This window comes from Desmodus rotundus, chromosome 9, assembly GCF_022682495.2.
Source record: "Desmodus rotundus isolate HL8 chromosome 9, HLdesRot8A.1, whole genome shotgun sequence".
Classification (NCBI taxonomy): Eukaryota; Metazoa; Chordata; class Mammalia; order Chiroptera; family Phyllostomidae; genus Desmodus; species Desmodus rotundus.
Genome location: NC_071395.1, coordinates 101,460,338 through 101,481,004, shown reverse-complemented (window position 1 = coordinate 101,481,004; position 20,667 = coordinate 101,460,338). Strand labels below are relative to the sequence as shown.

The window sequence follows — 20,667 nt, the reverse complement described above, 5'->3', positions numbered from 1 at the left end:
TAATTTTGCCCTCTAGGATTTTATTCTGGGTGATGAGCCCCTTCTAAGCATCCTGGGGTCCTCTGTGTCTTGCCTGTAAACCACCGGGGCAGGCACAGGGGTCTCCCCATCGGGCTGGGGGCTCCCTGAGGGTGGGAAGTATTTCATTCCTCTGGAGCTCATGCAGATACTCACGGACTAACTGATCGCCTGTGTCCTAACCGTTGTCTTATATTAGATGAGGGACCTGGGACTCAATTCTTCTCCAAGTCAGAAGACACATGGATTTGGGTCCTTGAGATCCATCGGTACAGTGAGTAGAGAGAAGGTGGCTGGCTACGTTCAGGCTGAGGCTGTCGTCCTTACCGGTGTTGCAAACCTGTTTTCCCTCCCACAGGTAGGGACCAGGGCTGTTTCATATTGCCCTTTGCAATTCTGGGCCAGGCCTTCTGGCCTGCTGATGTGACGAGCAGCTGGGCAGGGTGCATAGCCCAGGCCATTCCTGCTCTCTGCCCTGAAATGGAGAAGCAGCCATGACCGTTCGTTCATTTATTGAGCCCCTGCTATGCTGTGGGCACAGGAGACAGAGTGGGGGGGAGACCCGACGCTGCAGTGCAGTGAGATAAGGGCTCCGAGTGCTGAGGGAGACCAGGTCGCCCAGTTTGAGGCTGCGAGGACAGTGCACGCTCTGCGCGGCCGCTGCGCGAGACAGAGTCCTGGAAGGAACCCCTCCGAGGTCTCTGTGAGCCTGGTGGGACATGCCAGTGTTGCACATGGCACACACGCGAGTGGCCTGGCCGGCTGGTCTGCTGGAACGTCCAGGCGTGGAGAAGGGGTTTCATCCTCAGGGCAGCATGCGATGGGGGCTCTCATTCCTACCAGTGCTCCTCACCCTCTCTGCCTGGGAAGAGTTTCGTACGTGGTCGGTGGTTTGGAGAGTCTTGCCTGGCCCCTCCACCCTTGGAGGCCTTCCCAAGTCCCTCCACCTAAGGCCCTCCATTCCCCTAACTCCTGTTTCTCTGGATGCAGATATCTAGGGTGATCAAATTATAGGCCTGTCTGCTGTGTCTTGCATTAGGCGGTGGTAGGTGCCTCCAGAGTATGGGCAGAGCCAACCCTTAGTTATCCTATCTGAAGGAGGGGAAGTGGTGATCCAGCATTTAAAATCCCAAAGGCCCTCCTAGGGACGTGGAAAGTGCCTTGGACAAGGAGACAGGAGACACAGCTCTTAGTCCTGGCTCTGTTATCAGCTCACTGTGTGACTCTGGGCAAGTTGCTTTCCATCCCTGAAAAATGACTTAACGTTCCTGCCCACACTCTGCATGAGGGACATTCATTTCTGTGTTGGTATTGGGGTGACTTCCATGGTCCTTAAATGGAAAGGCTCAAACAAACACTTGGGAAAAAAATCTTAGGGGAAAATCGAGGGCCCCCCACACCCCCGTCTTTATTCCCAAGAGCCTATTTTGGAAGGAGCAGGTGTTCTGTTAGGAAAGTGAGAGAGGGGCCCCGAAGTCTGCAGCTCCTGGGGAAGAGGCCAGGCCTTAGCAAAGGCACACTGGAGCTCAGGGTCTCTGACAGGTTAGAACGCCGTCTGTCCTCAGTCTTGTTTGGGCTGGCTTGAGGTTTTTTTTTTAATCCTCACTGGATGACGTACTTATTGATCTTAGTGGGGTGGGGAGGAAGGGAGAGAGGGATGGAGTGAAACATTGATATGAGAAAAAAAACATTGATTGGGTTGCCTCTCCTACGTACCCAGACCAGGAACCCAACCCGCAACCTAAGCATGTGCCGTGACCACGGATGGAGGCCACGACACTTCAGGTTACGGGGCCACACTCCAACCAACTGAGCCGCACTGGCCAGGGCTGGCTTGAGCGATTGATCACTCCCCCAGGCTGACTCCCTTACCTGTTTGCATGCCTGTTCCTTTACTGTGCATACCCTTGACCCATTTGGGGTGTGGTCGTAGTTGATAGCCGCTTAGCATGCTTCCCCTCTGAGGGTGATTTGTACTTAGGTACAATTGCTGAAGACAGAAAATATCTTAAGACTACAGGCATGACTTTCAAATGATCAATGATTAGTGAGGGAGAAGGGGGATGCTCCAGGGTCTGGGAAACCGCATCATTCTCTGTGGCTCCAGCTGGCCCTGCAAGCTGGGCGGGCAGAGGGTACCTGGGTGTGTTGGTGGAGAGGGTGCAGCATCAGGGCTACAGCTAGGTCAAGCCTGTATCATCAAATCCTGCCTGTACCTCAACTGCTGTCTTCTGCAGGGCCTCAGCCTAGCTGGTGGGAAGCCTGTTCTGTCTGTCTAGCCGTCTAGCCCCCACTGTCGAGACTGACAGCAAAGTATCTGTCACCTTTTCAGGATGCCCTTGCAGTCTACCAGAGGCTCTCACCGACCTTCCGTAGATGGTCCTCTCCTGCCTGGGAGGTCCTGGACCATCTGTCCTCGCTGATGCCCTGGAGGTGGAGAGAGAAGAGATAGAGAAGGAGGAGAAAGTACAGCAGAGGAAGGCTGTCTTCTTGGGGACCCATGAAGGGCAGGGATGGGGCCGGAGCTGGGGCCTCATAGATGGAGTTGTTTTTCAATCACCCTTCTTTCCCCAAACACCCATTGGGCACTTCTTACAGAAACCACTGTATATTGCGGATACCGTGGATCCTGACTGTGGGAGGGTCTCCACTCCAGAGCCCCCAAGCTTGTGACCCAGCGGGACAGTGTGGTGTGCCAAGGACAGCATTATGCCCATGGAGACAAGCTCCCTCTGGGCAGGGCAGGTGGTCAGGGAAGGAGAGATGGGGCTGGGAGCCACGTCAGAGAGGGCCGCCCTGGAGAGTGGGGTGAGTCCTTAGGGCATTGGTTTGAGAGCAGTGGGGAGGGGTGGAGGGAGGCAGAGGGTGGGTAAATCTTGGCTGGTTTTCTTTTTCCCTTTTCATCAAAGGATTTTTGGCAGGTTACTGGCTGCTCAGATTTGCACTTTTAAGATTCCTGAGGTTGCCAGGTGGGAAATGGATTAATTAGTTTTTCCATTTGCAGGCTTTAGGTTAAAATTACCCAAGGTAATTTTGAAGCTTTGGCAGAACTGGTCTCATCACCTGTTTCTTTCTTATCCCTGCAACTACTCCCTAGGCATGCACAGACCACCCTTGGTAACGCCAGCCTGGCGCATGTGCCCCTGGCCAGGGCTCCTCCCCTCACCTCCCTGACCTGTTTGAGGCTCGGACAACTGGACCCTCCCCGGAAAGCGTGCTGAGGGGAAGGTCTGGACAACACATACCCGTTTGTTCTTGTAGGCTGGTTAGGAGGCATCCCTGGGGGAAAGAGAAAGAAGGAATGAGGGCTGCACTGCTTCCCTGGGGGCTGGGTGCGGTGGGGGTCTCAATGCCTGTGATGGGCCTTCGGTGGAACCCCAGCCACTACCCATTATCCTCCGTGGCTGAGCCATAAGCCTGCTCCTGCTAGGGGGCAGTGTGGAGGAGGGGAAGGCCCTGGCACCTAGCACTGGCTGGGCATCCTTGAAAAGCATTTACCCTACTAGAACCTTAGTTTCCTTGCTCATGGTGAAGAGGCTGTGGTTGTGAGGCTTAAGCACATGAGAGCCTAGTAGGTGCTCAATAAATATGTCTCTCATACACCTATCCCCTGCTTCTCGAGGGGCGTCAGATTTGGAAGAGAACTCTGAAATGGCCCAGTCCCAAAGTCATTTTCTTGAGGAGGACACGATGGCCAAAAGTATGTGGTCACAGGTTTTCTCTATTTTTACATGCATATTTTTAACTATAAAGCAGTCTTTGAATACTTGCCCACTATAAAAAGAATCAATAATATAGAGGCTTGTACAGTGAAAATGAAAGTCCCGCTTCACTTTCTCTCACCTCCACTTCCTATCCTCGACGTAATCACTATTGACAATCAGATCATTATGTCTCTAGAACTTTCCTCATGCATGCGTATATTTGTATGCCGTTAAAAAAAAGCAAGCAGGCTCCTGTCATACATACCATTATATGACTTGTTTTTTCCATTGAACCAGAACCTTGGAGATCTTCCTGCGTTTTTCCACACATCCGCCTCATCCTCTTTGATGGGTGTGCCTACTATATTTGACTATTCCCCTCCTGGTGACTTTCATGTCATTTCTAAATTCTTGCTATTACAGACAAGTTGTCAATGAATACCCTGGTACAACTACCTCAGGGCTTGTGAATTTCCACTGGGTAGACTCCCCAAAGTGAGACTTGGTCAAAAGGTGTGCTCATGTCCAACTTTGACGGCCATTGTCAACACGCCCTCCAACAGACAGGGCGGGAAAGTGCCAGGCCCTTCACACCCTCGCCAACACCACTTAAAATGTATATGATGTTGACAAGAAAGAGAAAACTGCTCTCTGTCGGGACTATTTTATCCTTGGCCCCCCAGGACATTACTCCCATGGTGACAATTTTATCCTTGGCCCCCCAGGACATTACTCCCGTGGTGAGGGTGCCCTTAGGGAACACAGGTTCATTGTAACAATTCCATTCAAAACAAGCAGAATTAGGAACCTGGCCTGTGGCTTTGCTCACACCTGGACGCTGATCTGTAGCTCCCCCGCCACTCTCCAAATTCATCCATAGCATCGAAGGTGAGTAGACACCAGCGGGTGCAAAGCATTTGCCCTTACCCTTAGGGTGACTGTATTCCCTGTGTGCCAGAGACAGCCCAGGTTTACCAGCGTAACTAACACTCTCCAAAGTGTCTTGGTTTGGAAGATAACTTATCTACCTCACCCCATCCCTGGAGTGACCCCTACTGGCCTGGAGTAACAGGCTCTGAGTCCTGGGCTTTAAGCTAGGACCCCTGTTTGGTGTGACAATCCACCCAGAATCCTGCGTGGGCACCCCACCCACCTTTGTCACTCACCTCCCACCCGCTTCCCCATCAGCCCAAAGAACTGGCTCACTCTGCCCCTCTTCACCTCCTGAAGCTGGAGCTGAACACTGGGGATCACATCCTCCTGTAAAAGCAGAGAGTTTGTTAGTTACAGCTGGAGGGAGGCTGGCACGGTGGCAGCAGCGGGGGCAGCGTGAACAATAAGTTTCAGTGACTGACAGTTGCTCTGTGCTGGCGCCGGGCTCTTTGGCATGCTTTACAAATACCACGCAGCAATAACAATTAATAGCCAACGTTTCACCTACTACGTTCCTGGCTCTGTTCTAAGCACTTTATCATATTAATTCCATTTAATCCTCACTAAAACCCCGTAAAATAAGTACTGTTATTGTCACCACTTTATAAATGAAAGCACCGAGGCACAGAGAGATCCAATAACTTGTCCAAGGTCATCAGCTAGGAAATGAGAGATGGCGCGAGTCATCCGCCTCAGGGGCTCAAACACAACAGTCATAATTTCATTTACTCTTCACAACCTCCATGAGAAGTAGGGACGATGATTTATTCCCATTTTGTAGATGGGGAAACCGAGAGTCATGGAAGTTAACTGATTTTCCAAGATCACACAGGAAGTGGCAGAGTCGGGATTTAAACCCAGAAGTCTGGCTCCAGAGCCTGGGTTCTGCTCCATCTCCGGGACAGACAAGGAGGGGGCAGCTGATGGACTCGGGGTGGACACCCAGTAGGCAAGGAGAGATGGCATCCCCCCGCCACCCCGCTCATCTCCCCTCTTCCTTTGGCATTCCCCCATTGTCCCGGATTCACCCTGCCCTGGAGCCTGGGCCTCCCAGGAGGAACACGGCATATGGCCTGGGTTGGAGGCCACTACTCTGGGCAAAGGCATTGTCATCCTTGAGTGAATGCGGCCGAAGTTCTGGGCCGAGGGCTGTGAATTGATGTTCTCATGCCTCCACCAGCCTTGAGCAAAGTTCTCTCTGTCTCTGGCCCCTGCTAAGAGGGAGAAAGGCTCACTGTGGGAGAGTGACAGTGGGTGACACCCATTAGATCTGTTTCACGTCTCTGCATACCCAGGACCTGGCATGGCGCCTGGGAGACGCAGCAGCGCAGCCCTGTGGGATACAGCTAGGAACAGTCTGGGAGGAGGAAAGGGAGTGGGTCTCCTTTTCCAGGAAGGCCAAAGACAGGCGATGGAGAGAGTGATGAACACCCTGCCAGGGGGCTGAGCACTGGGCGGGATCAGGGGCTCCCTCTACCACCCCCAGTTTCCCCAGGGGCAGTGCTGGAGCTCCAGGAACCAGCAGGGACACACCAGGATACAGGAGTAACCCCTGAACCTCTCACAGCTAATCTCATCCTGAGTTTCAGGAGTAGGAGTAGATTTTTTCTAAGACTTGGACTCATTCAGTCACTCCCATCCGTCTCCTCCCTAGGACGCCAGTGGCGGGGGCATCTGTCTTGGGCTGGAGTTGCCTAGCCTGGCCAGGGATCAGAAAAGTCTCTTTGGAGATTTGAACCCATTTCTGTAAAGCTCATGAAAACCACTTGGTAAAAGGCAGCCATCAACTGCAAGCTGGGGAGGATGGCTATTTATAAATTAAATAGGGCTCACCTTTCTTCCACCCACTGGGTTTCTGGGGGGCCCTTGGGAGACACCCTTCCCTTCACTCGAGGAGGACTCCTGCCCCCCTTCGAGCCCATCCTTATCTCTCTCCAGGGATAACAGCAGGCAGGGGCACTGCGAGCTGGGGGGGGAGGGGGGGTCCGTGACAGTGCCCCCTTTCCTTCTGTCACCTCACTCGCATTCATGGCTCCTGCATTCTAAGCCCTGGGTCTGGGGAAGCAGAGGGATGTTAAATGAGAGCAAAGGAGAACAAGCAGTACACCTGGCTGCAAGGTGAGGGGCTTGCAGGTAGAAAACCCAGCAATACCCGTGTGGCCACACAGAGCGCTCCCTGGCACAGCTCGGCGGCCCCAGGCCTAGGTCAGGTCCCCTGATGTTGGGCATAGACTCTGTGAAGCTTGAAACATACCTGGGGAGCAGGGTCTTTCCCCCTCATTTACAGGTGAGGAAACTGACGTTCAGAGAGCAGCAGGGACCTTCCCAAGGTCACACGGAGTCAGTGGAGAAGCTGAGGCTTGAACCCAGGCCTTCCCATCCTATTACCTTTTCAACTACAAACACTTCCACATTCAGACAAACCAGGAAGGAAACCCACCATGAATGGCTGTTCATTCGGTGGATGTTCCTGTGGCCCCTGTGTCCTCACCATCCTGGGACGAGGAGGGGCCAGGCTTGGCCTTGTCCCACTGTCCACCCTCCTGGAAACTTTGCCTGAGCGCTGGTCCTGCTGTCTCTGTTGGTCTCTCTCCCCGATCTGAGCAGAAGCTCCCCAAGGTCAAGATCTTGGTCGCCCCTACCAGACACAGGTTCTTGGTCTCTAACTTCTGGATTCCCCCCCCCCCCCCCCCGCCCCCGCGACAGCACTCAGGTCAGTCTAGTAGAGGAGATTGGCTGTCGCACCAGCACTTGTCAGGAAACGAGACTTTCTGCATGTGAGACGAAGCAGTGACCCTGCCCCAAGATGCCCCTTCGAAATTCCCGAAATGTCCTCTGATACCCAGATACATGGAATAAGACCTTGGGCAAGGTGTGCAATTGTGCTTTCAAGGGGCATAACCTTAGACAAACTACTTGACCTTTCTGTGCCTAAGTTCCCTTATCTGTGAATTGTTCCTTTCCCCGTGAGGCGGATGGGAGAATTAAATGTGTTAATGTTTATGAGGCATTTAGGACATACATGTTAAGTAAGTGTTAAATCTCTCTCTCTCTCTGTCTCTCCGTGTGTGTCACTCCCATAAGCATGTGTCCTGTTGGAGCTCGGCTGGGCCCGGGGCCATGGCCTTGAACCTACCTACAGAAGGGTGTCATCCAACCCGCCTTGCCATGTACCGCCTGCTCTCCTGGCAGCCATGGAGGGAGGGGATCCGTTGCCCCGTCAACCATGGATTATCCCTGCCTTTCCCCCATTTACCTCCAGGGTCATGGTCACCCAAGACCTTGCTTCAGTGCCACCGAGAGCCAGTTTCTTGTCACCTGCCACAGTGCACGCAGACAGCCCCATGAGGAGAAGCAGGGTGCGGCAGAGCAGCATGGTGGGTGCTGCTCTGTGCCGGGACCTCCGGGAGTCCTTCTCAGCCTGCAGACGCCGCCTCCAGCAGGCCCAGTCCTCTCTCTGGCTCCTTCCCTGTAGGTGAGGGACGTTCCACCTGTTCCTTGTCCTACCAGCTACCCCACTTCTTTCTTCAGCTTATCTGACCTCAGAGGGACATTTCCTGGATGCCCCTCCCTCCCTGGCTGGAAAGGCCAATGATAGCAGGACGCTTAGGGGAGGGACCAGACCGCTTCCACCACCGCCCCCAGCACTGGATCCTGGGGCTTAGCTCTCTGATGCGACAGTGGCCTCAGCTTTGGCTGCATTCCCTTTGGTGGCAGGTGCACAAAGGGGCAGTGTGTGGGACCTGGGGCGTCCAGCTTCCTGGCTGGAAGTCGGGTGGGGACGGGCTTGTCATCTTGGAAATGGGGAGGGGAGCTGTATAGCACTTCCCTTCCTGGTGCTCTGCTCCCCTGTAAGGGAGTTCTGTCCCCAGAACACAGCCAGGGTTCCACCACTTGTCTCCCCTTCCTGTCCCTTGAGCCGTGCTTCCTCTGTGTCCCCTCCATCAAGAGTCCCTGCATGTACGTAGTGACACAGGTCTTACTCTCAGAGAAATGACATGGTGCTTAGTGAAGTGAGGCTCCTCACAGGTGGGAACTGGGATTTACCAGATAAATGGCTTCCTGTCAAGTGTCATCGGCCCCTGTTGCCAACGTGATCTTTCTAAAGCCCTCACTGACCTGTTTCTCCCTGCTTACGAACTTCCCACGTCCCCCATTGCCCCTGGCATGAAGTTCAAGCCCCCTAATAAGACACTCGAGGCCCTTCTTCACTTAGTTCTGCCCCGCCTCTCATCCATCCGTCCATCAGTGTAGGACAAGGGACCTGCGGTCAGAGACACCTGAATTCCAGCCCTAGCGCCACCACTAAATAGCTGTGTGATCTCTGGCATGCTACTTAGCCCCTCCAAGCCTTACAATTCTCATCTGTAAAACAGGATTAATAATAGCACTTATTTCCATAGTTGTCTGAGGCTGAAATGAGATAATACAGGTGAGGCACTTAGCACAGTGTGATGGTAAATATTTAATACCTGTTAACTATTATTACTGTTATCATTATTGACACTGGGTGAGAGGCTTTTGGCCGCGGAAGATGAGTAAGCTGCCATCTCTGTCCTCCAGGCTCACAGTCCAGGAGAGGAAACCTCCAGTTGGCAGATAAGCTGCGTTCAGTTAGTGCTGGCATAGAGATGGGAACAAGCGAAGGGCATGCCCCCTTCCCAGTTTGCCCCGTGGCCACTCCCTGCCCCAGGGCAGCTGAGACTTCTCAGGCTTTGTGGCCTTGGCTGCTGGCCTCTGCCTGGACCCCCTTTCCACCTGGTGAACGCCCATCCTAGAAAGTCCAGCTTAATGGTCACCTCCTCAGTAGAGTTGTTCTGTCTCTTCCTAACTCCAGCAAGAATTATTTGGCCTCCTTCCTGGGCTTTCTCAAGTCTCTCTCACATATATATCTCTTGTAGCTCCACGTAGTCTGCAGTGAGAGGTTGTGCGGGCTGTGTCCCACACAGGGGTGGCCACCGAAGTGGAGAACGGAGGTGGAACCTAGTCCTTGAGCAGCTCGCTGAACTGCACAGCCTGGCCCCACCCCTGCAAGAAGGCGCTTTGCTCCATTTCTCCCAGAGGGGCTGGCTAGGCTGAGGGCAGCCCTGCTAGTCTGCCGTATGGTGTTTGGTTATGCCATGAGCTGTCCGAGAGTGGGCTGTCACATATACGTACTTGGCACACAGTAGGTCCTTAAGAAACATGCAGTCATTCTGAATCCAGGCCAGTGAAGGCAGAGATGAATAAGGGCAAGTGTGGAGGTTTGAGGAAGGACCACCCCACATGCCACCTTCTTCCCTTCCAGAATTCTCTTTGGTGAACCTGATGGCTTCAGAATCCCTGCATTTGCTAACGCGCAGATGCGCGGCCTAGCCCTATTCTAACACAGCCATCCCTGGTCTGTGGGTCTGTCTCAACGCTGCAGGTGGCAGTCACTCAGCCTCCCAAGGAACTTCCCAAAGGCAGTGTGCTTAATACCTCACACTCCCCTTTGGCTTTTCCACTGTCCTTCCTCATAGGGAAGAGAGTTTTGCTTTTCGTCCCCTTCATTTTACAGAGGTGGAAACTGAGGCAGGTGGGCTTGCTCTAGGTTACACTGAGAATGGGTGGCAGACCAGCATCCAGAACCCCAGGGGGCTGCTTCCTGCCTCCCGCCTCCCGCTGGGGCCTCTGCCCCACCAGGGCAAGCAACGCAGGGCTGCAGGCAGAGCAACAGCATGAGCCTCTGGGGAGGGGTGAGGGCCTCACATTCTGTGTGTGCAAACTGGGTGACTTAGGACCTAAGGAGTCTCTCTGAGCCTGTTTCTCCATTTGCAAATTGGAGCCGCCCCTCACTGGCTAGTGGAAAGGATTTCATAAAGAGCTCCGCACAGGGCATAGCACAGGGCACCCAATCCTAGCTTCATTTTTGTGATTAGGAGCCCTGGACCTCGCAGCCTGTCTCCTAGCCCCGCCCGCGCAGGGACCATCCCACGTAGGCACAGGATGTGGTGGGTGCACAGCGGGGAGGTGGCAGGGGCCTTAGGGGCAGAGGACAGGGGGGCGGGAAGAAGGCAGAGAAAATCCCAAAGATCCGGAAGGCGGGAGGGACGCAAAACCCAGGATGGAAACCGCGGCTATTTGCAGCATTGCCCTCGGGCTGCGGTCGGACTGGCGCTCGCAGCCTTGGCGTTGGAACCCGCCGCCCTTCCCGGTGCCCTCGGCCACCCGGGCATGGCCCTGGCCGGCACGCCCCGAAGGGGTGGCTTGGGGCGCTCGGCTGGCTGCTGGAGGCGCGGGTTGGGGTGGTAGGACTTGGGGGTGGGGGGTGCTGGACCAGGAGAGGGCGAAGTCCTTCGAGGTGAGGTGCGTTCCCGGAGGCGCTGGGCCGGGTGCGGGCCAGCGGAGGTCTGACCCTGACCGCGGGGTGGGTCGCAGCCATGGTGAAGCGCCCCTGCCCCGGGTGGGAGCTCAGGATTGCTGAAGGCTGAGGTTTGGCTACTACTGCGCAGCCGAGAGAAGAGAGGGCGCAGGAGGGAGAGATCTTTTTTAAAAGCTGTGGGAGAGCAGAGAAGAGGGAAACACGAGGAGCCGAGGGCGGGATGCGGGCAGGAAGCTGACGTTTCCTGAGCGCCTTCTCTACCCAAAGTAGGTGGGATGACTGGTCCATTTTCCCCGGCCGGCGTGAGGAGGCTGCGCGCCTGGGATGAGGCCACCCAACTATGAAGTGGCCCAGTCGGGATTCGAGCCAAATCTGCCTCCCACTCGGGTGCTCTTTCCCCTTGACTGAGAAAGGCAAACTGGAGCGAGAGGGGCCTGGCAGGGGCAGGATGAAGAAAGTAGGGGAGGTGGAATGGGATGCAGGAGGGAGGGGCTCCAGTGAGAGGTGGCGGCTGCTCGGTAGGAACGTTTGAGGGGAGGGAGCTGAGGTCTGGCTAATGACCTGGGTTCCACGACCCTCCAGGTGACGCCATGGGGCCCTGCTTCAGTCCTTCCGCGCCCTTTTAGCGCCCCCTTGTGGAAACTGTTCCTGAAGCCTCATCTCCTCTCCTAGAACTCGGAGTTGGCGGTACCGGGAGGGGCAAGAGCTGGGGGGTGGATTCCCCGACCTGTCCTTCGGATAGAGGGGCAGGAGGCGCTGCGCCGGGGTGAGGCTAGCCTCCCTGGGGCAGGCGGCGCGTCCTTCCCGGGGGCGGGGGTGGTGGTGGATAAACGTGGTCCGGAGAGAGTCACTGGCGCGGCAGTCTCTGCACCCCGTGCTTGGACCTTTCGAGCTGCAATGGCTTAAGACCTCTGAAAAAGGCCACTGCGCCCCCGATCTTTGAGGTTATCTTCATGCATTTCTTAAGTGATTCTGGATTTACTGAGCACCTTACAACATGGGCATTACCCCAGAACCGAGACAAGCATTATAACAGTTTTAACAGCGGGGAGCAAAGTGCTGTGGCAGGAACTTTGGGAGAGAAACAAAGAATCCTGTATTTACCCACATTTGAAGGCGGGTCCACTTTAGACACCTGTCCCAAACAGAACACTTTGAGTTTGGAAAAGTGGGGCTTCACACCCAGAGCGCGGACGGAGTATGCAGAGCTCTTGCCCTCTGTGCCCAGAGGTTGTGTGGGCAGATTTCTCTGCCCACAGTCACGAGAGATGATTGGGTCTTGCTTTTGGCATTTCTAGCCCATCAGTTATGCCCGGAGTGTTTTTGGCAGGGTCTGAAGGTATCACCCAGATTCAGAAAGAAATTCTCCGTGTCCTGAGAAGGATTTAAATGAGTCGCTCACCTGGCCTTTGTCATTAGGCACCTCCCCCACCAGCAAAGGACATCCTGGCTGGGACCAGGGCCCTGGGAGCTACTCACCCTGTCTCCCTTCTCCGTCACCGTTCTCTACTGGGCCCACGTGCATCCTTTTTGCAATTAAGCTCTACGAGGAAAGATTAAATGTGCACAGTTGAGGGTATTTATCTACAAAAAGTATTTACGTTAACAGCAGTGAAGTATAGCATAGTGCCTAAGGGTAAGACTCTGGGTTCAAATTCTGACCCTACCACTCACTCGCCATCTGTGTGACCGCAGACTTTCTGAACTTCACTTACCTCATCCAGAAGATAGGGATAATAATGTACTCACATCAAAAGGCTGTTGAGGCGTTTAAATGAGATAATGCATAAAAGGACTTCTGACGGCATCGGGCACACTGTAGGCATTTAATAGACGGTACCCATTATTATTGCTATCTCCAATACAGTTAAACAATAATACTCATCCATATTTTACAGGAAAGCCCAGATTAAAAGAAGTGATTTTAGGCATTCTCTGATATTTTGCCATCAGATCGAGAGTTTTCCCAAGACAGGCACTGGTCTCCCGCATTAGACTGGGAGCTCCCTACAGCTAGTCTCTTGGACAAGGCTCAGTGTGCTGGACCTCAAAGGTAGGGTTCAGAAGCTTCAGGCCTGAGGGCCAAGGAAGGCGTGTGAAGATCCCCTTGCTGGGGAATGTGGGTTCTGGTCCTGCCCCTGCCTGAAACGTGGAGGTGAGGGAGTTTCTCTCCTGAGTGCTTTGCTTCTCCCAGCGTCTCTGTGCAACAAAGCACCCAGAGTCTGACCCATCCATTAGCGCGGGAGAAGCTTGTGGTGAAAATCTGCCTTTTCTTCCTGGATCTTGGTTAGCGAGTGTGGGAGGAAAGTGAACGGCTAATTGAAGTAGAATTATAATGCACTGTCCTTCATCTACCTTCATCACTGAGCTTCCAGACCCCACTGTCTGCAGAACAGCGTGTTTCTCATGTCGGGAGGACTCCGGAGAACTCCCATGGGTTGGGTCACTTGGCTGGCTGGGCTGGGCATGGGGCTCAGGGCTAGCTCCTGTGCGGAACACCTGAGCTGACGGAGCTCTCAGTGGAAGGCTGAGTGCAGTGAGACCCTGTGCAGGCTGCCTGGGAAGGGAAGAGACGAGGCTTGAATGCCAGGCTGGGAAGTATGGATTTTACCCAGCAGGCACTGGGGAGTCACTGGAGGTTTTAGAACAAGGGAGTTATGTGGGTTTATTTTACCCTTCATGGGTTTCCAAACCCTCTTCCCCTCAACAAGGTGAGTATGAGGAGGGGCTGGGAGTGAGGAGTGGCTGGAGATAGGGAAGCCTTTTAGGAGGTAATGATGACAGTCTAGAGGTGACATGGTGGGCCTGGGGCAGGGAGAAGAGGGTGTGTCATTGCCGAGGGTGTCAGCAGGTCTGAGATCTGGAGGAGTGGAGACAGAGGGGTGCGCTGGGATGATGAAGAGGAAGGAGAACAGGCTCTGGAAGGGCAGGGAAGAGCTGATGAGGGGTCAGTTTGGACAATGTGACAGTTTGAAAGGTCTGACTGTCCAAGGGGTGGACCAGGAGGTGCTTGGAGCTCAGGGGACAGGGCCATGGAGCTTTAAGTGTGCTGGGGTGATGAAGCTAGGGGGGACCCAGGTAACCCAGGGAAATCAAGAATAGGAGGACTGAAGCTGCACACCTGGGCAGCCTCAGCATTTAGGAGGCAGGTGATGGACAAGGGGGTGGGGTGAGAGAGACTGAAAAGGAGAAATTAGAAGAATGGGTGCCTTAGGAGTGAGGAGAGATGCAGGCATCAAGGCGGGAGATGCTTATAAAGATACGCACATAGGAACAAACACATATTGTAGCGCCTAGAAACAGAATACACATAGGTGGCTGGCAGTGGTCACTTCTGAGAAGGGCAGTAGGGAAAGGGAGAATTCCATCATCTGTTCGATATCCCATACTATTTGAATATTTTACCGTGAAAGTGTGTGCATGTATTACTTTCACAATTTTAAACAAGATAAGACATAATGTAATTGTTCTTTAACGAGAATGGGTAGCTCAGTTGCGACAGGGGAATACTACACAGCAGTGAAAATGAATGAATTAAAGTACATGTTATCAACATGGTCAAAACTCAAAATATTGAGCAAAAAAAGCACATTGCGATACTGTGATTTCATCTACCTAGAATTTAAAAACATAAAAAGCATTGATATTATAGATGGATAGATATACATGTAGTGAATGGTTAAATTCTCATGGGAATGATTAATTGATAAATTCAGGAGAGAGCTTTTCTATGGGGGCATGGGGAGGAGACACTGGTCACTTCAATTTCCTCTGTAATAATTTGTTTCTTGGCTGGGTAGTGAATATTCAGTTTTGCTGTACTATTATCTGTACATTTGTATGTGCCTGATATAATTACTACATTTTGGGGGGGGGGGGAGACTAGAAAAGAAATATGAAAAGCCTTGAGAGAGAGGGGCTTTAAGAAAGAGAGCAGGGCCCTGGCTGGGTGGTCCAGTGGGTTGGAGCGTGGTCAGGGCACACACTAGGTTTCAGGTTTGATCCCTGGTCAGGGCGTGTACGGGAGGCAACTAGTGGACGTTTTCCTCTCACATCGATGTTTCTCTCTCTCTCTCATTCTCTCTTCCTCTCTCTCTAAAATTAATAAACATATCCCCAGGTGAGGATAAAAAGGAGGTGGGGGAGAGAGAGAGAGAGGGATGGGTCGACAGCAGGAAATGAGGCAGCCAGGCCTGCAGTGTATGAGGGGCTGGGGACAGAAGCCAGGCTGCCCTGGGGTGGGGTAGTGCCCACAGTGTTTTGGGCCCATGGCAAGGGGTCTGCTTTCAGTGTTCCTGCTCGGATCCCTGACAAGAGGGCCCTGAACCCCATTATCCACCAATGGTCCCCCTAGGGGTTTACCACTGTGGTCTGAGCTGTTCTGGCCTCTGGAACCCATGAGGGAGCTCTGAGGGTCTCACCAAAGAGTAAATGGAGGCGTCACGCTGTGAGAGACTCGTCTGAGGACCCAAAGGGCTGACCGTGGCCCTGGCATCAGAGCTGTGGGCCGGCCCTGAGGCAGGGAGACGGCCACGCTGACCCTGACAGGAGTCAGTGGGTCTCTGGCACCCAGGGGGCAGGTGGGTGGAGACTGTGTTGAGGCTTGAAGGTTTGAGGAGGCAAAAGCCAAACCCCGGTGCCCAGGCAAGGAGAGTGGGCGATGCCCAGGCTTGGCAGACAGAAATCGGGCTGAAAGATGCAGTGCCAAGCTGGGGAGAGGGGCTGCCAGGGCTGGAGATCAGAGGAGCGGATGGGGGAGGGCTGGGCACTGTCAGGGCTTGAAGCAGGAGGCTGCCTGGGGCAGGGAGGTAGTGGGGTGAGGTGTGGGGGCTCAGTGAAGCCAGGGGGTGGCCGGGAGGAAGTGGGCAGTGCCAAAGGAGCAATGGGAAACAGTGAGTGCCAGCTCGGGGCTGGTGGGGGGTAGGGGGCACAAAGGGAGGGAGCTCTCGCCCTTATTCTTCCCCAGGTCTCCTTTTGTTCCGCAGCAATAACAGATGCTTCTGTTGGTAGGTTATAAAACCTGAGGTTCAGGTTCAGAGGGCCCTCTGGGGTCACCTTTTACAAGCCCTTCTTCCTACAGATGGGGGCAGTGAGGCCCACAGTGGGGGACTGGCCTTTCCAAAGCTACCAGTGAGTCTAGTGACAGGACCTGGGCCGAAACTCCTGTGTGTGCAGGTCTGTGCCACACCTGGGGTGTAAAGTGGAGAGCTGGGAGGCGAGGGGGTGCCAAGAGCGAAGGGCTCCAGTCTTGGCCACAGGAGCCAGGGGTCCCATTAGGGAGACAAGGCCAAGCATGTCCAAACCCAGGCAGCAGTGGAAGGCCATGCACACCACTGGGAAGATGATGTTCTTGGGCAGCCGTGGAGTGGACTGCCTATGAGTTGGGGCTTTGGGGGGAGTCCCATGGGAGCTGTCAGCTTTGGTGAGGCTACAATAAGTGGGGGGCATTTAGAGCTACAAAGAATTTATTTTCAAATCGAACACCCCACAGTACTCGAGGAGACTTTGGAAGACAAAAACACGCCATGAAGATGGGATTATTGCTTTGTGTCGAAGGAGCTGACCTTGTTACTCAGCTGTCCTAGAGGTCAGGGTGTGGGTCCTTGGATCAGCAGATAACCCCAAGGCCTGTGGGTCTGCTGGGGAACGGAGCTGGGGGTTCTCTCACCTTCATCAGCCTCAGCACGGGAACATGCCCTGCAGGCCAGGGACGGAGGTCAGTTGGGAAGGGCCCTGGGGAACACTGATCTCCCCTCGGTGGAGCAGACTGAGGTCCTGGGAGAAGTAGCACCCTCTCCAAAGCAACCATTTTTTTTCTGCTTTATTTACTTCCAAGATGTATTTGGGGACTTGCATGTGCCTGGAGAAGTGTTTGGCATTCTGGGAGGGCGTTGACCTGAACCAGGGTGCCCCAGAGGGCCGGGAATGAGCCTAAATGGGTGGTTGGGGGAGTGGGCCTGGCTGGGCAGAGACAGAGGGACGGGCATCTGCCCTGTTGTCCTCTGGTCAGGGGAGGGGCCCATGGTGGCCCGCACCTGGGGAGCCTCCCCACTCCCTGTTTGCCTGGCAGTGCCTGACTGCTTGGGAAACACAGCCCACCATGGGGGGAAGGGTGGGGTGTCCGGCAGCTCCCAGGGGCTGCAGGATGGGAGCCACTGAGCCTCTGCAGTCATCTGACCCCCATGAGTCAGGCCTGGCCCTGCCCGCGGAGGGCGATGGGCCAGCCTGAGCTCATCATCACCGCTGCCTGGAGCAGAAGCGGTAAACAAGTTCACCCTGGGCCTCCTGCCCCTGAGAGGAAGCAGGGAGGAAGGTGAGGTGGGGGCCCCAGACACTCCTCCTTCCTGGCCCAAACAGCTGCCTGCCATGGCTGCCCACCATGGAGCTGGTGGGGGTGTGCTGCGGGCGCTGTGTGCAGAGGGTTTGCCTTCCCACATGTCCTCAGGGGAGCTGTGGGGACCAGGTGGCCAGTGCTCACGGGGACTGCTTCACCCCATCCCTGGAGTCTGGGGGCTGGGCCTGAGGGTAGGGGCGTCCTGTGGAGTAACACCTTGTTTGACCTGCAGGATCTTGGCCTCCTGGCCTTCAGGCCTCCCAGCTCAGAGTCAGGTGCTAAGGGGTCCCTATGACCTTGGGGAGCCTCTGAGAGGCTGTATGCAAATGTTTTGGGGCCAGTGAGCCAGCCTGCCTGGGCCCACAGAAATATGTGAGAGGGCCCCGTTTTCAGCATCTGACCTCTTGCTGGGGGTTCCCTGTCGCCTTTTCCTCTCCTTCCACCTCATTCTCTCCTCCTCTCCTCTCTCCCTCCTGTCTTTCTCTGCCTCCCTCCTTTCCTTTTACACACCCCCCATCTTTCCTCCCTCTCACCATAGGGGCCGGCATTGCTATTTGTAACCACCAGATGGCACCAGTGCATCACGTGTCCCCTAGGAGCTGGGGTTACTGGCAACACCCCCACCATATCCCCCAAGCCCAGGATGATTAACCACCCTTAACCCTTCACAACACCCACACCCTGCCCAACACTTTCCTGGGACTTTAAACATGGAGGAAAACAAGCAGCAAAATAAGGGCAGGGCCAGGCGCTCCCAGCTCTCTACAGATGCTCTAATATCTCCTCAGGGCAACACGTCAAAAAGGGTGTTCATACACACGACAGCATTTACTCCTCGATGCTGTGAGGTCCTGTTAGCATCCCCTCTTTACACAGGACGAGACCGAAACCCAGAATAATGAAGTCACTTGCCCATGGTGGGACCAGGCTTTCTTTTTCCCTTTGGCCTGTCTCTGCACCTTCAAGCTGAACTGTAGAAGAGGCGGCCCCTCTCAGCCCTCTGGGAGCCCCCAGGCTGATGGATAAACACAACCCTGCCCCAGGAGCCGACTGAATGGGAGAGACACAGGTGCAGCTTGTGGGAGCCCCTGCTGGTGTGGAGCCAGAGCTAGGTGAAGGTCATCAAGACAGACTTCCTGGGGGGGCAGGGGCCAGGACTAAGGGAAGGTAGGCTGAGGGAGGGCAATGCCCCTCGGTGGATGCTCTCAGGCCAGGAGCTGCTCAGTGACCCTCCTGTATGGGGATCAGAAGGGTGGGCTGTGGCGCCCCGAAGCAGTGGAGGGGACCAACTTGGGCTAAGCTCCTCCACTGACCCATCCCCCTACCTCACCCCACCCCCTCACTCCCTGTCCCACTGGGAGGCCTGCTGTGGGCTGGGGACAGGAGGCCCAGGGTGGGGTCCCTTCCCCAGGGCCTGAGCAGGATCCTGAGCCGGCTGTGGCAGTGCCCAGGAGCCAGAGAGGAGCCGCCGCCCCCCACCCCCTTGGGCCCCTCTGTAATTAGGGCTATTTTTAGGCCCCTCTTCCTTCCTATTTCAGGCCTCTGGACTGGGCCGGAGAGTGGGCTGTCCTGGGGCCGAGGGCTGGAGCCGCTAAACTGGGCCGCAGCGTGGGAGCTGCAGCCACAGTGCAGACCACAGCCTGGGGCGGAGTCCTGGCGGGGGAGGGGAGCGAGGACGTGGCCAGGCCTTGGGTAGGGCCGCTGGGGGTGTGCCTTGGCTCATCTGACCCCTCCCTGGGCCCCTCACTGATCTGCCTCACTCTGGCCCATCCCTCTGCCCCGTGTCCCCAGCCCTGTTGATGTGAGGTGGCTGGCTAGCCCTGGGCCCACATCTCTGTAAGTGTCCAAGTTTGTGCAATCCCCGCACCTTCAGGACAGTGCTCCCTAACCCCCAAAAGGGTGCCCAGAATGTTCATAATAGTGACCAGCATTTATTGGGCGCTTACTGTATACCAGGTACTGTCCCAGTATTTTATCTGTGCTAATTCATTCACTGTGCAACAGCACTACGAGGTCAGTGCTGTCTTGTCCCTATTTCACAGATGGAAACACTGAGGCTCCGAAGTAGCCCATTTTTCATGCGCCAGGCTTGTTCTCATGTGGCCTGCTTCCAGGGTACATCTTTGATAGGGGTTGGAGGGAGGGGTGCTGGGAGACATGGCTTTTTTCTCCATCTACTCCACTCCTCGGGTCCCAGTGCTCAGCCAGGCCTGGCTCCCAGGCAGCTGCAGGCCCGTGGTCTGCCCATGATCTGCCCATAGTCTTACGGTCCACGGCCTGTCCTGCAGGCGGAAGGGTGGGTCTTGCCCAGCTGGTTCCAGTTAGGCACAAGAAAGCTGGTGAGGGGTATATTTAGCCCTGGTTTCTGGAGGAGCCAGAGGTCTTTCATCCTTGGAGGCACTGGCCACAGTGGGACTCAGCTTGCCAACGCTGGGCTCATGGGCTGCAGGACAGGCAGGCTTCGGGGCAGGGAGTGGGGTCATGGAGGAGAAGGGGCCAGTGTGGCCCTCCTCCGCTCCGTGGCTGGGGGGAAGTGGTGATGTCAGCCCAGGCAGTCGAGGTAGGACTGCTGCACTCAGGATGTGTCTTTGTAGGCCTGAGGGCTCCTCCAGGCGCGGGAGGCAGGCCTGGGGGAGACCTGTGGCCTGCCTCCTCCTGCCCAGGCATGGCCCAGGCCTAGCATGTCCATGGCATGGGGCTTATTCTCGGGGCTTGGCTCTGGCCGGGGAGTTTGGGGACCTGTTCTTACTCAGGAGCCGTGGGCGGGGGGCAGAGTTCAAGGGAAGGAAGGGGTGGCCTTTCTTCTCTCTTTAAGGAGACGGACATGTCTGGGCATTGATGTTTGGAGAAGGTGAGAGTGTTGGGGGCAGGTATATCATGCAAGAGCAAGAGAAACAGGAGCACAGGGAGGCAGCCACGTGGTGCCAAGTGCTGCCACGAGGTGTGTCCGGGAGGGCAGAGGGCGCACAGGGCGTTTGACTGAGCGCCCTGTGCTCCTGGGTGGGGGGCACTCAGGGAGTGCTGTGCGATGGGCCGGTGGGCCAGGACCCTGTGCCGTGGGGTGGGGTGCCTGTGTTGCGGGATTCTGGTGGTGTGCGGGTGTGAGATGACCCACAGGTGACCGCGGCATTGCTTCATTATGGGTGACTAGGACAGTGTGGGACCCCACCGTGATGGGCACCCCGAGAGTATGGTGGTAGGTGGGGGCCTAGAGCTGTATTAAACTGTACAACTGATCTTGCGGGGTTGTGTTAATTACCCCCTGGGTGTTGGCCTGTGTGTGAGAGAGACTGCGAATGAATACGCGTGTGGATGCAGAGTGTGGGCTTTGGCTG

At 55.3% G+C, this 20,667-nt stretch overlaps 1 protein-coding gene across 10 annotated transcripts; it reads right to left on the bottom strand.

Annotated features, from left to right (window-relative positions):
- Nucleotides 1–513: 513 nt before the first annotated feature.
- Nucleotides 514–8,199, bottom strand: TAC4 (tachykinin precursor 4). 10 transcript variants are annotated; one of them, XM_071219364.1, is made up of 5 exons: nt 7,912–8,199; nt 4,944–4,982; nt 3,264–3,297; nt 2,343–2,445; nt 514–880 (listed from the first exon to the last, which is right to left on the bottom strand). In XM_071219364.1, the coding sequence occupies exons 1-4, from the start codon at nt 8,029–8,031 to the stop codon at nt 2,378–2,380; spliced, it is 261 nt and encodes an 86-aa protein (XP_071075465.1). In that variant the 5' UTR covers nt 8,032–8,199; the 3' UTR covers nt 514–880; nt 2,343–2,377. The 10 variants fall into 10 exon arrangements, with proteins under 10 accessions (XP_071075465.1, XP_071075466.1, XP_071075464.1 ...); XM_071219365.1 differs by having other exon boundaries at nt 514–876; XM_071219363.1 differs by having other exon boundaries at nt 514–876; nt 2,386–2,445; nt 7,912–8,198.
- Between the last annotated feature and the right edge of the window lie 12,468 nt (nt 8,200–20,667).

What these genes read in the sequence shown, in the direction of transcription:
- TAC4 (XM_045182566.3), bottom strand. Translation starts at nt 8,031, where the DNA reads ATGCTGCTCTGCCGCACCCTGCTTCTCCTCATGGGGCTGTCTGCGTGC. An exon ending in GGGTGACCATGACCCTGGAG is followed by an intron (nt 4,983 to 7,911) that starts GTAAATGGGGGA and finishes CTGCTTTTACAG; the next exon opens with GAGGATGTGATCCCCAGTGT. An exon ending in CAGCCTACAAGAACAAACGG is followed by an intron (nt 2,446 to 3,263) that starts GTATGTGTTGTC and finishes CTCCACCTCCAG; the next exon opens with GGCATCAGCGAGGACAGATG.